The sequence below is a fragment of the Budorcas taxicolor genome, chromosome 12, assembly GCF_023091745.1.
Source record: "Budorcas taxicolor isolate Tak-1 chromosome 12, Takin1.1, whole genome shotgun sequence".
NCBI lineage: Eukaryota > Metazoa > Chordata > Mammalia > Artiodactyla > Bovidae > Budorcas > Budorcas taxicolor.
In genome coordinates this window covers 85,745,912-85,758,483 of record NC_068921.1, presented here as the reverse complement: position 1 = coordinate 85,758,483, position 12,572 = coordinate 85,745,912, and the positions used below count along the sequence as shown (strand labels likewise).

Sequence of the window (12,572 nt, the reverse complement as noted above, 5' to 3'; positions counted from 1 at the left end):
AAGTCACAGAGCTCAGGGAAGCACGACTCCCATGATCACAGGTTCATGAAAACAAATAGACGCGTCTCTTCCTTTCTAGCCAAGGCAGGCACACGAGATGGGGTGGGAGTGTCCACAGGTGGCACGGCCCTGTCCTCAGGACATGTCGCCCCCTCCCCGTCGATGGGGTCCCTGCCCGGGGCGCTTGGCTCAGCCTCAACCTCCGAGTGTGTGCGGTGGCTTCATCACAGACGTGACTGAGTCGCTCCCCTATCTCCAGCCCTCTGTTCTCCCAGAGGTCAGGCTGAGATCCGGCGCTGGTCTCTCTGTGTGGCCAGTCCCCCACCCGAGTCACCGTGTGGGTGTGACCTAGCCCCATCGCCCTCGCCCTGTCACAAGACACGCCTATACCTGGGACACTCGACGGCTCAGCAGGGACCTCCCAGGCACCAGGTCTCTCTGGGCTGAGGCCAAGTTCTCTACTACCCAGGTGGGTCCTGGTCAGGTTCCCCAGAGGAACAGAATCAGCCCGAGACCGACCGAATGACTGACTCACAGGAACTGGGGGCCAACACGTCCCGAGACGAGCAGGCAGCCCTGGCCCCGCAGAGTCTGTGCCGCCTGCGCCAGGCTGCGTCCATCAGGCCCGAGACCCAGGCGGAGCCATCTGAGCTCAACTCCAAAGCAGGAGAAAGATGGTGTCTCGGTTCAAAGGTGGTCAGGGAGGGCGTGAGGAATTCCCTCAATGGGAAGGCCAGCCTATTCCTTCTTCCTTCTGTTCAGGACAGACTGCAGAGGCCCACCCAGGGAAAGAATCTGCCCACCATGCGGGAGACCCAGGTCCCATCCCTGAATCAGGAAGATCCTCTGAAGAAAGGAATGGCGCCCGACTCCAGTATTCTGGCCTGGAGAATCCCATGGACAGAGGAGCAGTCCACGGGGTTGCAAAGAGTCGGACATGACTGAGAGACACTTACACCCTCACCCTCACTAGGGAGGGGCTGTGGTCCCCTCAGTCCACCTCCCCCACCCAGCAATCTCATCCAGAAACATCCAGAATAACATATGACCGATTCCCGACACCCAGCGGCCCCTCCAGCTGAGACGTAAAATGGGCCAGGCCTGACCTCCCAGCGTGTTTGAGTGACCACCCGTCCTGAGCCTGCAGCCCACGCTGGGTGGGGTGAGCCGGCACCATGGGCTGCCTGGCCCAGGTTGGAACAAGCCGAGCATCGAGAATGCAAGCTCTTGGGGCCCGGTCTCAGCTCAGGGGGTTGCTCCCTCCTGAGGCGGGAAAACAAGCTTCGGGGACCCAATACAGACCACAAGCATTTCAAAATACCTTTTTTTTCTCTCACCGGGTGGTCAGTCCACAAAATATTTCGACGGCCGTTCCCCGGCCGCCCCACCGCGGTCAGAGTTCCTCTCGTCATCACACAGCCTCTGTCTCGCGCCTCAGTCCTCTGTTTCCTCCTCCTCTGTTATTACCAGACTCGCTGTATTTGAAGATAAAACAGAGAGAAGTGGGTTTAGAGTGGGACTCTCGGCCACCCCAGGGGGAGACCCTCCAGGGCCTGTGGACACAGCTGCAGGGACGCAGAAGCGCGCTGGGCGGCCGGGTCTCTCCGCTGAGTGGGGCCGGAGCCTCTGCAGCCCCCGGGGAGCAGCCCTGCGGGGGCCAGCGCCAAGCCGGCAGGCGCCCAGGGCTGCAGCCAGGTCCTGGAGGACGGCCGGGCAGGCCGCTCGCTGCCCCTTGGGACGGTGAGGGCCCGAGGCTGACTCCCACCGACCACGGCCCGGGACAGCTGGTCACCGCCGCCGCATCTCCTCGAACCTGCCAGGGGCTCCGGCCAAAGCCGCCCGCCTGCTAGGGCAAGAGGCTTCCTGGGAACCCGCGCCGGCAGGACGCGTCCCGGCGGTGATGCTCTGAGCCTGCCGGCTTCAGCCAGTGCCCAAGAGAGGTCACCCCGCTGCCCCGCGCCCGCCACCTGCCAGGCCTGGGGGGCAGGAAAGGGAGGACGCTGTGGACAGAAGCCATGCCTCCGGTGGAGCCCACCTTGCAAGCCCACCCTCCTGGTCAGACAAGACAAGTTGCGCTTCTGTTCAGACTAGCAGGCGAGCAGCACACACGGGGCCTGGGGTGGAGGCCGAGGGTCTCTAGCAGAGCTGCTCTCGGCTGGCTTACCGTCCTCTGTGCCGCTCTCCTGGGACTGCGGCATCTCCATGCTTGGGGCCTGCGAGCCCGCCCCCACGTTGCTGGGGGGCTGTGTCTCCACCTGGACGCTGGACTTGGCCGACACAGGCGCCTCCGTGGGGACTTCCTTTTCTCTCCGGCTCTCCTGGATGACTCTGATGAGCAGAGAGAGAAGGATGGGGACCCCGAGGGGCCACCCGGCCTTGCGCTGGGACGCAACCGCAGCATCACAGCGTTTGCGACCCTGCCCTCAGGTTTGAAGAAGAAATGCTCTGTCGCCTCAGCTTTGTTTCACACGAGCTCCAGGCTCACCAGGTGAGTGGCACCCAGGCTCCCAGACACACAGGGAGCAGGCCGGGTGTGCGTGGCCCACAGTCACGGCCAGGCCGGGCCACAGAGGTGCCACCTGGCTCCACTTGGAGGAGGAACATGCTTTTGCCTCGCCGTTGGACAGAGTGATTCAATCAGCCTCACGGGCTTTCATTCACGAGACAGGGGCTGGGACCCCAAGTGCAGGCTGCAGTCCGGCCCTGCCTGTGGACCACGGGCAGCTGTGGGGCCTGGCGGGCATGTCCTGACCACTAACATGCACCCCAGACGCGGGCCTGAGCACACGCCTGCCACGGGACGGCCGCAGGCTGAGGGTGCAGCCTGGCAGCCTGCAGACTGGTGCCTGCTGGCCGTGAGGCTGAGACGCGAGGAGCCAGGCTGGCAGCAGTGCCCTTCAGTGCCCCTGGCATCGGCCCTGAGGGTGCTGGGCAGGAAAGTGCACACCCTGGCCGGCTCCTGCCCACAGACGGCCCTCCTCGTCGCCCGCACTGCAGCAAGGCTGGGAGCCGCCTGCCCACGGCACCCTGCTCCTGTCCCCTCGGGCCCGCAGGTGACGTTCAGAGAAGGAAAGCACTGACCTGTAAATGATGGTGATGACAAAGGCCCCGGCGATGATCACGATCAAGGCAGAAAACACCTGCACGTAAGCTGGAAAACAGTTCCTGGGCGTCACTGCGGGCCAGCGTCTCCCCAAAGCCGCCTGCTTCCTGCCGCCGGCCACGCCCTCACCCGGCTCAGCCCTGGAATACGGCCTCTGCACCTTCCTCCCCCAGAAACACGTCCAGGGACCCGAGCGGGCCCTCATGGGGGCCGCCGAGAACTGTCCCGAGGACAGTGATGGGGAGGGCCGTCCATCTGTCTGGATGTCTGTCCAAACATTCTGTCCATCTGCCCTCCAGCATCAGCAGCACCCAGCCTCCTGGGACCTGGGCCGCCCCTTCCCTGGCCTCCCTGGAAATGGCCCCTCAATACGCAGGCCAGTTGCCCCAAGACACTAAAGGCACTTTCAGGTGACAAATCCCACAGGCCTGGCTGCAGATTTCACGGGCCGGGCACCCCTTTATCCACGAGGGGCGGCCGCTGCCCCCCGTGGCTCCCACCTTCTCTGGACTAGCCCCCAAAGGAAGGCCCAGTGCCTCACAAGGTGACTCAGGGCAACCAGGCCCCCCGAGTGTCCCTGTGCAGGAGCACCCCTCACAGGTGTGAACTCTCAGCCTCTGTCCACTCCTGGGAGGGAGAGGGAGGGCGGAGTTGGGCAACCCCCAGGCCTTCTGGGGCAGGGGGTAGTCCTCCACCTCGGGGGCCCTCGCGGCACCCAGGCTCACAGCCGGGTCCAGGGGGCCAGCCTTCCCTACAGACTGACGCTGGGCCTCCTTCCGCCAGCCAGCTCGGGACTCGGACGTCTGAAGGGCAGGACCCACGTCCCTGGGGCCCAGGAGCTCTGCATGGAGGCACTCGGACCATCTCCCCCTGGTTCTGTCCCCACGTTCTCGTGAGGCTCAGGCCAGGATTTTAAGGAGCAAGGCTTGACCCCGGCTGGGCCATCAGCGTGCTCAGATGGCCTCCTCGCCGACGCTTTCCCCCTTTCTCCAAGCGAGGGAGCGGCCGGCTGGCGAATGCCGACCCGACGAGTGACATGACCTCTTCAGTCCCCTTGCTTCCTCCTCCCTCTGAGCCGTCTGCCCCTGACCCAGTCATAGCATCATCAGACGGCGTCCTCACTGGTGGTTCCCTGGGGCCGCAGGGTCCCGGATGTGGGGCTTGAGTCAGGAAACAGAAAGAGGCGATGCCATGCAGCGCGGTGAGCAGGAGCTGAGCATGGGCAGGCTCTCACAAGTGAGTTCACAGGCAGAGGCCATGGGGGTGCCTGGGGGCAGCCGCCGCCCTGGGACCATGACCAGCTGGGAGCTTCTCGCTGGAGGCGCCTCCTGGCAGTTGGCTTCTTCCTGTCCCCGATGCCTTGGCCATGGAAAGGCGCTCCCCTGGGCTCACCTCCTCACCTCCAGGACTGTGATAACCTGCCTCGCGTTTCTCACCCCCAGAGTGAACGCAGTGGTGTAGACACTCCTGCGGTGACCTCTGAACTGGGCATTGCAGGGGGACGCGACCTCCAAGGTCAGGGTCACTGCGGCTGCAGCCCAGCTCACGGTCCGGCCGCTGGCCCCGGGGAAGAGCATCTCACAGCATCTCACAGCTGTGAGCCGACCTGTGGCACGGAGCAGGCTTCTGTGCGCACCCACTGCTGACCCGCAGCAAGCTGAGAGCCTCAAAGCAGCTCGTCCAGCCCCGGGCTGGCCTCAGACGACCACCACCTCCCGAAAGCTTGACTGTGGTCTTGTGAGCCACCTGAGCCCAAACCATCCAGCCAAGCCTCTGAGTCACTGCTTAAAGCCATTAAGCCTAGGTAATTCATCACCTGGTGAAAGATAACTAATGTGAGGCCATTCCTAGACCTCAGTGCAGTCAACGCACTTTAAACAACGTTGAATGAACAGAACTGAACCAAGTCTAAGAGTGAACCAGGAGCTTCCGAGCGACAAGAGGAAGCCCCTGGGGGCTCAGATAGCAAAGAATCTGGCTGCTGTGCAGGAGACCCAGGTTCAATCCCTGGGCCAGGAAGCTCCCCTGGAGAAGGAAATGGCAACACACACTCCAGGGTTCTTGCCTGGAGAATCCCATGGACAGAAGAGCCTGGTGGGCTACAGTCCACGGGGTCACAAAAAACCACCATCCCCCAGGGAGGAGAAGGCAGCCCACACATTCTTGTATTCCAAGGAGCAGCTATTCCTTTGTGTGATTTGTGTTCCGTTTCATGAAAGAAATTGAGAATCTATTTGTGTCCTGGTTTATGAGAGAAATTCAGGACCTAAATGTGAGTGGACCCCTGTTAGAGAGGCACATGGATCTAGTCGGTGATCCAGTTTTCAGCTGTCAGTTGTATCTTCTGTATCTTGGCGCAAATGCTTTTCTTTCTTGAGGTCGAGCTCCTGAAGGCTGAGACTGAATCTCAGTGGTTCTCTCGGCACAAGCTCCAGCCAGCAACCATCAGTGGCAAGCAATATGTGCGATTTATCATGTAACACATATTATGATTGATCACTCAGAAACAGCAGCAATTGAAAAAATATCTTGGCAAAGCCTCCCCCAGATAGTTAAACAAAAGTTTTGAAATTGTCTCAGCAAGTCCCATGAAGAAACTGAAGTCACACATTTAGGGGAAAAAAATGACAGGTTAAATAGTGCGCCCGAGACTCAAGGCTGAAGACTGAAAGCAAGTCATTCTCCTTGAATTCCCATTTCTTTCTCAAAGATCTAATGCTAATTCCCCACGTTCGCGTTCTTAATGATACAGATTATGCCATAACACAAAGTGCACTTCAAACCAGCCAATTTAAGAAGTTGGTGAAAGGTTTTCATAACATAGAATTACGAGCACAAAGGGCTCATAATACCCTGTCACGGGACACTACAACTTATAGCACAAAGCTTCTCGTTCACGAAAAATACTGAGGACACAGCGAGAGCCCAGTGCAGGGCTCACTGCCCAGACTCTGCCCACAGATGGCCCACGCTCGCAGACACGAGGGAAGTCGGAAGAAAAGGCCCAGCCCACATGACTGAAAGGATGGAAAGAGGCTCAGTCCTCGCCTCCAGGCAAAAAATGACATACCCACTTGTAGAACAATGAGCCCTCTTCAAGGACAGAACATTCCTGGGTTTGTGTTCTTTTCTAGGTTCCTTAGGGACACTAATAATTTAGGTGCAAAAGGGAATAAGGCTTATTTTTCAAATAAGTGATAGGCATAAGGTGATGGTACTAATTTACATGATGTCTCAAATACAAATGTTTACAAATGGCCAGCTCCCACCACGAAACTCTGATGAGAAGATGCTCAGGGACGGAACAGATGAAAGAAGAAAATGCATCAGCTTGAGTTTCTCTTCTCTCACTGGCTGCATTCTTCCTTGAAGGATCCATGTCACTGCTTTATGCTGTTAGGCTCCATTTCATTAGGATGTGAGCAAACAGGGATAATTAACGGCCAAAACAATGACGTGATGCTGGGAAAGATTGAAGGCAGGAGGAGAAGGGGACGACAGAGGAGGAGATGGTTGGATGGCATCACCAACTCAATGGACATGAGTTTAAGTAAACTCCAGGAGTTGGTGAAGGACAGGGAGGCCTGGCGTGCTGCAGCCCATGGGGTCACAAAGAGTCAGACAGGACTGAGCAGCTGCACAGCAAAAGCAGTGACCTGTCCTGTGACTTGACCTGGGAATTTAATGTCTTTTGCATCGTTATATATAGAAGATTGAAGAGCAAACCCACTACCCTTTGGATGTGAAAGTTTCCTGCTTTCAGGAGTTTCCCACAGTACATGTCTCAGAAAAACTAAGCTGCATGTGTGCTTAGGACACCAAAGTCCTCTAGGAAGAGAGACTCCATGATGGAGATGAAGTGAGCCAGACCGGCTGCTCTCCAGATAGTGAGGCGTGTCCAACCACTAAACCGCAAGACGACAACAAAAGGATGAAAAACGCAAAGAGCAGCAAATTACAGTCGGCTGGGAACAATCAGAGGCAGTTGCTGAAATCACAGTGGCTGAAGTGGTTGATAGCAGCTCGGGGCAAACAACAGGCTGATCAGAAAGCTTCGAGGGAAAGCCTGGGGCGCGGTCCGTCTCCAGGGAGACTTGGAGAGCTGTGATGTAGCCCTTGGAAGGCAGGGAGAATCCCTAGGAGAGCAGAGGCGGTCCCAGGCTCACCCTGCTGGCTGACCTTCAGGTTCCGTGCAAGCAGGAAGTGGGGACTAAGGCAGAGCTGGGGACCACCTGGACGCAGGGTCCCAGCCCACACACAGGGCCTTTGGTGGAGACTGGGAGATGACCTCCGGGTGTCTACAGAGGTTTCTGTCCAGATACAAGCTGACCACTAGGCTAACCAACGCAGAGCCTTCAGTGAGCACACACTGCAAAGACGACAGACGCTACAGAATCCACTTAGAAAAGTCATTGGTAAACAATGACCCGGCCCCAGCGAGAGCTTTAGGAGGCAGGAGAACCTGGTTTTCAGAGTCGCCACATTATATAATTTAAATGTCTGGTTTTCAACCACAACAACAAAGGCTATGATACATGCAAAGTAACAAGAAAATATGGCCATTGTACATGATACGAAAAAGGCCATCAATAGAAATGGTCTCTCGGGAAGCCCAGATATTAGATTTACTGGGCAGAGACTTTGTTTTAAACAGGCTCAGAGAACTAAAGGAAGCCATATCTGAAGAACAGAGTATGAGAATGATATCTCACCAATAAAAATAAATTATTTAATTTTAAAAAGACCCAAATAGAAATTCTTAGGTTGAAAGTATAATCCTGGAAATGAGAGTCTCACCAGAGGAGCAAACCGGTTGATTTGAGCCACAAAAGAAAAGAATCGGCAAAGCCAAAGATAAGTCCACCTAGAGCATGTGGTCTGAGTATCGGAGAGAAACGGAGTCAGGAAAAATTCACAGAGCCTCAGAGATCCGTGGGACACCACATCCAGTCATGTCCAACTCTGTGACGCTGTGGACTGCAACACACCAGGCCTCCCTGTCCATCACCAGCTCCCGGAGTTCACTCAGGCTCATTCATGTCCATCATGCCGGTGATGCCATCCAACCACCTCAGCCTCTGTCACCCCCTTCTCCTTCTGCCTTCAATCTTTCCCAGCATCAGGGTCTTTTCCAATGGAGTGTCCCAAATATGCAGCCTCTTTTCTGCCTCTTTTTTGAGCTGAACTGACTCCTCTTTTGCCCTAAATACCAAATCTTCACCCCAAGGGAAGACACTGCTCCCCATTTGACTGAACCCAAATCTTGCCAATTCTTTAGCTTCTTGAACGGTTTTGCCCAGAACATCACTTTCTTGAAGGTGCTGGAGTGACGTTTTGAGTGGGATTGCCTGCCCCGCGGGGCAGTGTGTCTGACTTCCCGGCTCCAGGAACAAGAAGGCAGGTCTTTGGGGTGCGGGGCTGAGCCCCCCTGGGACCGCAGAGGAGACCTGGCTGGCCGCAGAGCGCAGCATGCCCCTGAGGGGCGAGGACCCGGCACACATTTCCCAAAGTGTCCAAGCTGTTGAGGGTCCGAAGCCAGTGCCAGGGGCTCTTCCCTACATCCAGTGAGGCCTCCTGCAGACTGCCCGTTCCCGAGACCATGTGCCCTTCCCCAAAGTCCTCAAGCCTTCACCCCTGCTTCTAAAAGGGAGGCATACAGGCTAGGAAAATTCATCTACCACCAAGTGGAGCTTGAGGGCTTGGAGACACTAACCCAGACGAGCCCAGAGGCGGAAAATCCAGGAAGCACCATTGCAGCGTCCTTTGGGATCCACGCATTGTGGCTCGCCTCCTCCTCCCCACCCCCAACCCTGCTTCAGGCACCCCCCCCCCCGAGTCCTGCTTCTTGGTGTGCCCCCCAACTGCCTGACCTAGGGGGTGCGGCCACTCCCCGGCTCAGGCCCAGCCCCTCCTGGGCATCCCTGCCAGTCTTACCCTGACCCCCAGGTTCGTCCCAGGCTCAGGATGGGGAGCAGAATTATGTCCGGTTGATGTCTTATTCTGACCCCTGACGGCGGCCCGTCCTGGGCCCTTGTGGCCGCGACCCCAGCCAGGTCAGGTGTGTCCCTGCATACGGTGCCAGGGCCCCCAGCCCGAGCCCCAGCCCGAGCCAGCTCTTTCTGTGGACCCAGTGGGTCCAGCTCAGCCCTCTACGCTCCCAATGGAGGGAGCTCAAAGAAGCCTCTGCAATAGCACACAGGCGCTCCGGGCAGTGAACGTTCTCCGTGGCTGAAGGCCCCTAGCCAGCCCCTCCAAGCCCTCTTTTCTGGGCGGCACCAAGCAGGGTGATGTGGAAGGAGGGGACGTGGAAGGAGGCCCATCCTGCAAGGAGGACCCGGGCGAGGTGGCAGGCGGTCCCGGGCCCGCGGGGGCTGTGCTGTCCCGGCCCGCGGGGGCTGTGCTGACCCGGCCCTCGGGGGCTGTGCTGTCCCGGCCCCGCGGGGGCTGTGCTGTCCGGGCCCGCGGGGCTGTGCTGACCCGGGCCCTCGGGGGCTGTGCTGACCCGGCCCGCGGGGGCTGTGCTGTCCCAGCCCCGCGGGGGCTGTGCTGTCCGGGCCCGCGGGGCTGTGCTGACCCGGCCCGCGGGGCTGTGCTGACCCGGGCCCGCGGGGGCGCACTCACTGGGCACGGCTTTCTCGTAGCAGATGCCTTTATAGAAGCAGCAGCCAAGCTCCTTGCAGCGGTCCCTGCTGACATTGTAGTCGCATATGTCGTACAGCGGGATGTCGCACACTGCAAAGCAGACGCACGGAGGCGTCACCCCGCGGCTGCAGCCCCCGCGGACTCGGAGGAGTGCAGGGCAGGGACGCAAGGTGGGTTTTGCTACGGTCCTCACTGCGCGTCACACAGACCTCACTCTGAGAGTCCGATCTGCAAAGAATGCAATTTCTGAACAAATTAGCGTCAAGTTAATTGCACAGGATAACGCGGGGTCCTCCAGTGACTAAGGAACTAATGCATCTTGGCAAGACCTCACCGGCTCCACGCTCCACAGAGAGACCGGGAAATAAAGGTCTGACACCGTCAGTGCCCGGGAGCTGGGGCAGGAAGTGTTACCAAGTCAGGTTTAAGCACAGGGTGTGTGAAAACGATGATGCCGTGGGTCATTTCAGAATTTAGAAGTCCGCTGAGAAGGACAGAGCTCAGGGCCTGGGTCAGCGTGGGCTGCACGGATGGGCAGGACCCTCAAGGGCTGCAGCCGCCCCACTGGTCCCCTCCCCGTCCTCCCCGGGTCTGGCTCCTGCAGTCAGCAGGCCTGCATCCTGGTTCCCAGAGGTGAAACCCGGGCTTAGAACGAGTCTAGAACCCGACGTGCCTCGGGTGTGAGAGCCACTCACGTCCTGCGGGCCTGCATCAGGGCTGCCCAGACAGACGGGGGTGAGGCAGCTCCCCCATACAGAAGGGAAGGGGGTGAGGGGGCGGGCTCCCCAGACAGACCTGGGGGGCGGGCTCCCCAGGGACAGGCTCCCCAGACAAATGGGGGGATCAGGCTCCCCAGACAGACCTGGGGGGCGGGCTCCCCAGACAGACCTGGGGGGCGGGCTCCCCAGGGACAGGCTCCCCAGACAAATGGGGGGATCAGGCTCCCCAGACAGACCTGGGGGGTGGGCTCCCCAGACAGACCTGGGGGGGGGAAGGCTCCCCAGGGACAGGCTCCCCAGACAAATGGGGGGATCAGGCTCCCCAGACAGACCTGGAGGGGGAAGGCTCCCCAGGGACAGGCTCCCCAGACAAATGGGGGGATCAGGCTCCCCAGACAGACCTGGGGGGCGGGCTCCCCAGACAGACCTGGGGGGCGGGCTCCCCAGGGACAGGCTCCCCAGACAAATGGGGGATCAGGCTCCCCAGACAGACCTGGGGGGTGGGCTCCCCAGACAGACCTGGGGGGGAAGGCTCCCCAGGGACAGGCTCCCCAGACAAATGGGGGGATCAGGCTCCCCAGACAGACCTGGAGGGGGCAGGCTCCCCAGACAGACCTGGGGGGGGAAGGCTCCCCAGGGACAGGCTCCCCAGACAAATGGGGGGATCAGGCTCCCCAGACAGACCTGGGGGGCAGGCTCCCCAGACAGACCTGGGGGGGGGAAGGCTCCCCAGGGACAGGCTCCCCAGACAAATGGGGGGATCAGGCTCCCCAGACAGACCCAGGTTGGGGCAGGCTCCTCAAACAGATGGGGGCAGAGGGCTCCCTGAACAGCCCAGGTGCAGGAGGGTATCAGGGTACCCGGGTCCCAGGCAGAGGGCCTCCTGCGGGGGAAGCCCACCTGGGACATCCCTGGGAAACCACGTGTAAGCCATCTTAGGCGTCTCCTTTATGTCCAGTCTCCAGGCGGAGAAGCAAGGGCTTGGGGACCGTGCCCGCTCTGACGCGGCCTTCCTGCCTTGGGAGCCTCTCTGACCCCACCTCGGCCCGCGGCCCCGCACTCCGGCTCAGGAGCGCCCTGCCCTCCCGGGGTGGAGGCCGGGCTCCCAGGTCCCTGGGCACACTGGGGCGAGTCACTCGATGGAGAGGGGGGCGGTGCGGGCGTGGTTGCAAAGGCCCCTCGCTGTCCGTGTGTCCCCCATCGTTGGGGACGCCCAGCCCCCGCCCACCCCGGGCCGGGCCGCCTGCCGCCCCCGCAGCCTAGCCAGCCACCTGCAAACTTCTTCAGGAGGTGCGAGGGGGACTTCTTGAACTCGGGCGCATATCTCATCGTAGCAGCTGAAGGAGGGCCGAGGGGTCACGGGAACCTGGGGGAGAGAACTGGTCAGCTAGGGGCCCCGGCGTGGCTGGCGCGGGACAGGGGCGGCCGGCGGGGGCCCGGCCACACCTGGCAGGCATGTCCCGGCCGAGCCCCAGCCACGCGCCTCACGACAGGCTCCACGTGCACAGCAGCGCTCGGACCAAGCGAGGGACTGGCCAGCGCCCTGCCCGCCACGGCTCCCGGCCAGGGCAGGCCCGCCTGCCGGCTGTGACGTCACACAGGCCCAGTGACGTCACACAGAGGCTGCGCAGGGCGGAAGCGGCTGGGGACCCCACCCCGAGCCCCTGCCTGCACGACGCTGGTCCTGCTGCCCTGCCAGTCTCCTCTGCAGAACCGTGTCCCTAAAGGCTAAGGCCCCGAGGCCCTGGGGTGAGGCAGGCTTGGTGAAGCTGAGAGCCCTGGAGGACCCCGCGTGCCTGTGGACAGCACGCAGCTCAGTGCAGCTGCTCGGTCCTGTCTGGCTCTTTGGGACCCCGTGAACCACAGCACGTCAGGCCTCCCTGTCCATCACCAACTCCCGGAGTTTACTCAAACTCATGCCCATTGAGTCGGTGATGCCATCCAGCCATCTCATCCTCTGTCGTCCCCTTCTCCTCCTGCCCTCAATTTCCCCCAGCATCAGGGTCTTTTCCAATGAGTCAGCTCTTCACATCAGATGGCCAAAGTACTGGAGCTTCAGCTTCAAGTCCTTCCAGTGAACACCCAGGACTGACCCCCCTTAGGATGGA

The 12,572-nt window shown here is 60.2% G+C and overlaps 1 protein-coding gene across 1 annotated transcript; it reads right to left on the bottom strand.

The window, feature by feature from the left end:
- Positions 1-1,434: 1,434 nt before the first annotated feature.
- TEX29 (testis expressed 29) lies at positions 1,435-11,793 on the bottom strand. The gene is made up of 5 exons (XM_052650359.1): positions 11,736-11,793; positions 9,725-9,835; positions 3,082-3,151; positions 2,165-2,328; positions 1,435-1,475 (listed from the first exon to the last, which is right to left on the bottom strand). Exons 1-5 carry the CDS (start codon positions 11,791-11,793, stop codon positions 1,435-1,437), a joined length of 444 nt encoding a protein of 147 aa, XP_052506319.1.
- Positions 11,794-12,572: the final 779 nt, after the last annotated feature.

Coding starts and splice junctions, on each gene's coding strand:
- TEX29 (XM_052650359.1), bottom strand. CDS start 11,793: ATGAGATATGCGCCCGAGTTCAAGAAGTCCCCCTCGCACCTCCTGAAG. Junction 9,836..11,735: donor CCTCCTGAAGAAGTTTGCAG/GTGGCTGGCTAG, acceptor TCTGCTTTGCAG/TGTGCGACATCCCGCTGTAC. Junction 3,152..9,724: donor CTACGAGAAAGCCGTGCCCA/GTGAGTGCGCCC, acceptor ACTGTTTTCCAG/CTTACGTGCAGGTGTTTTCT.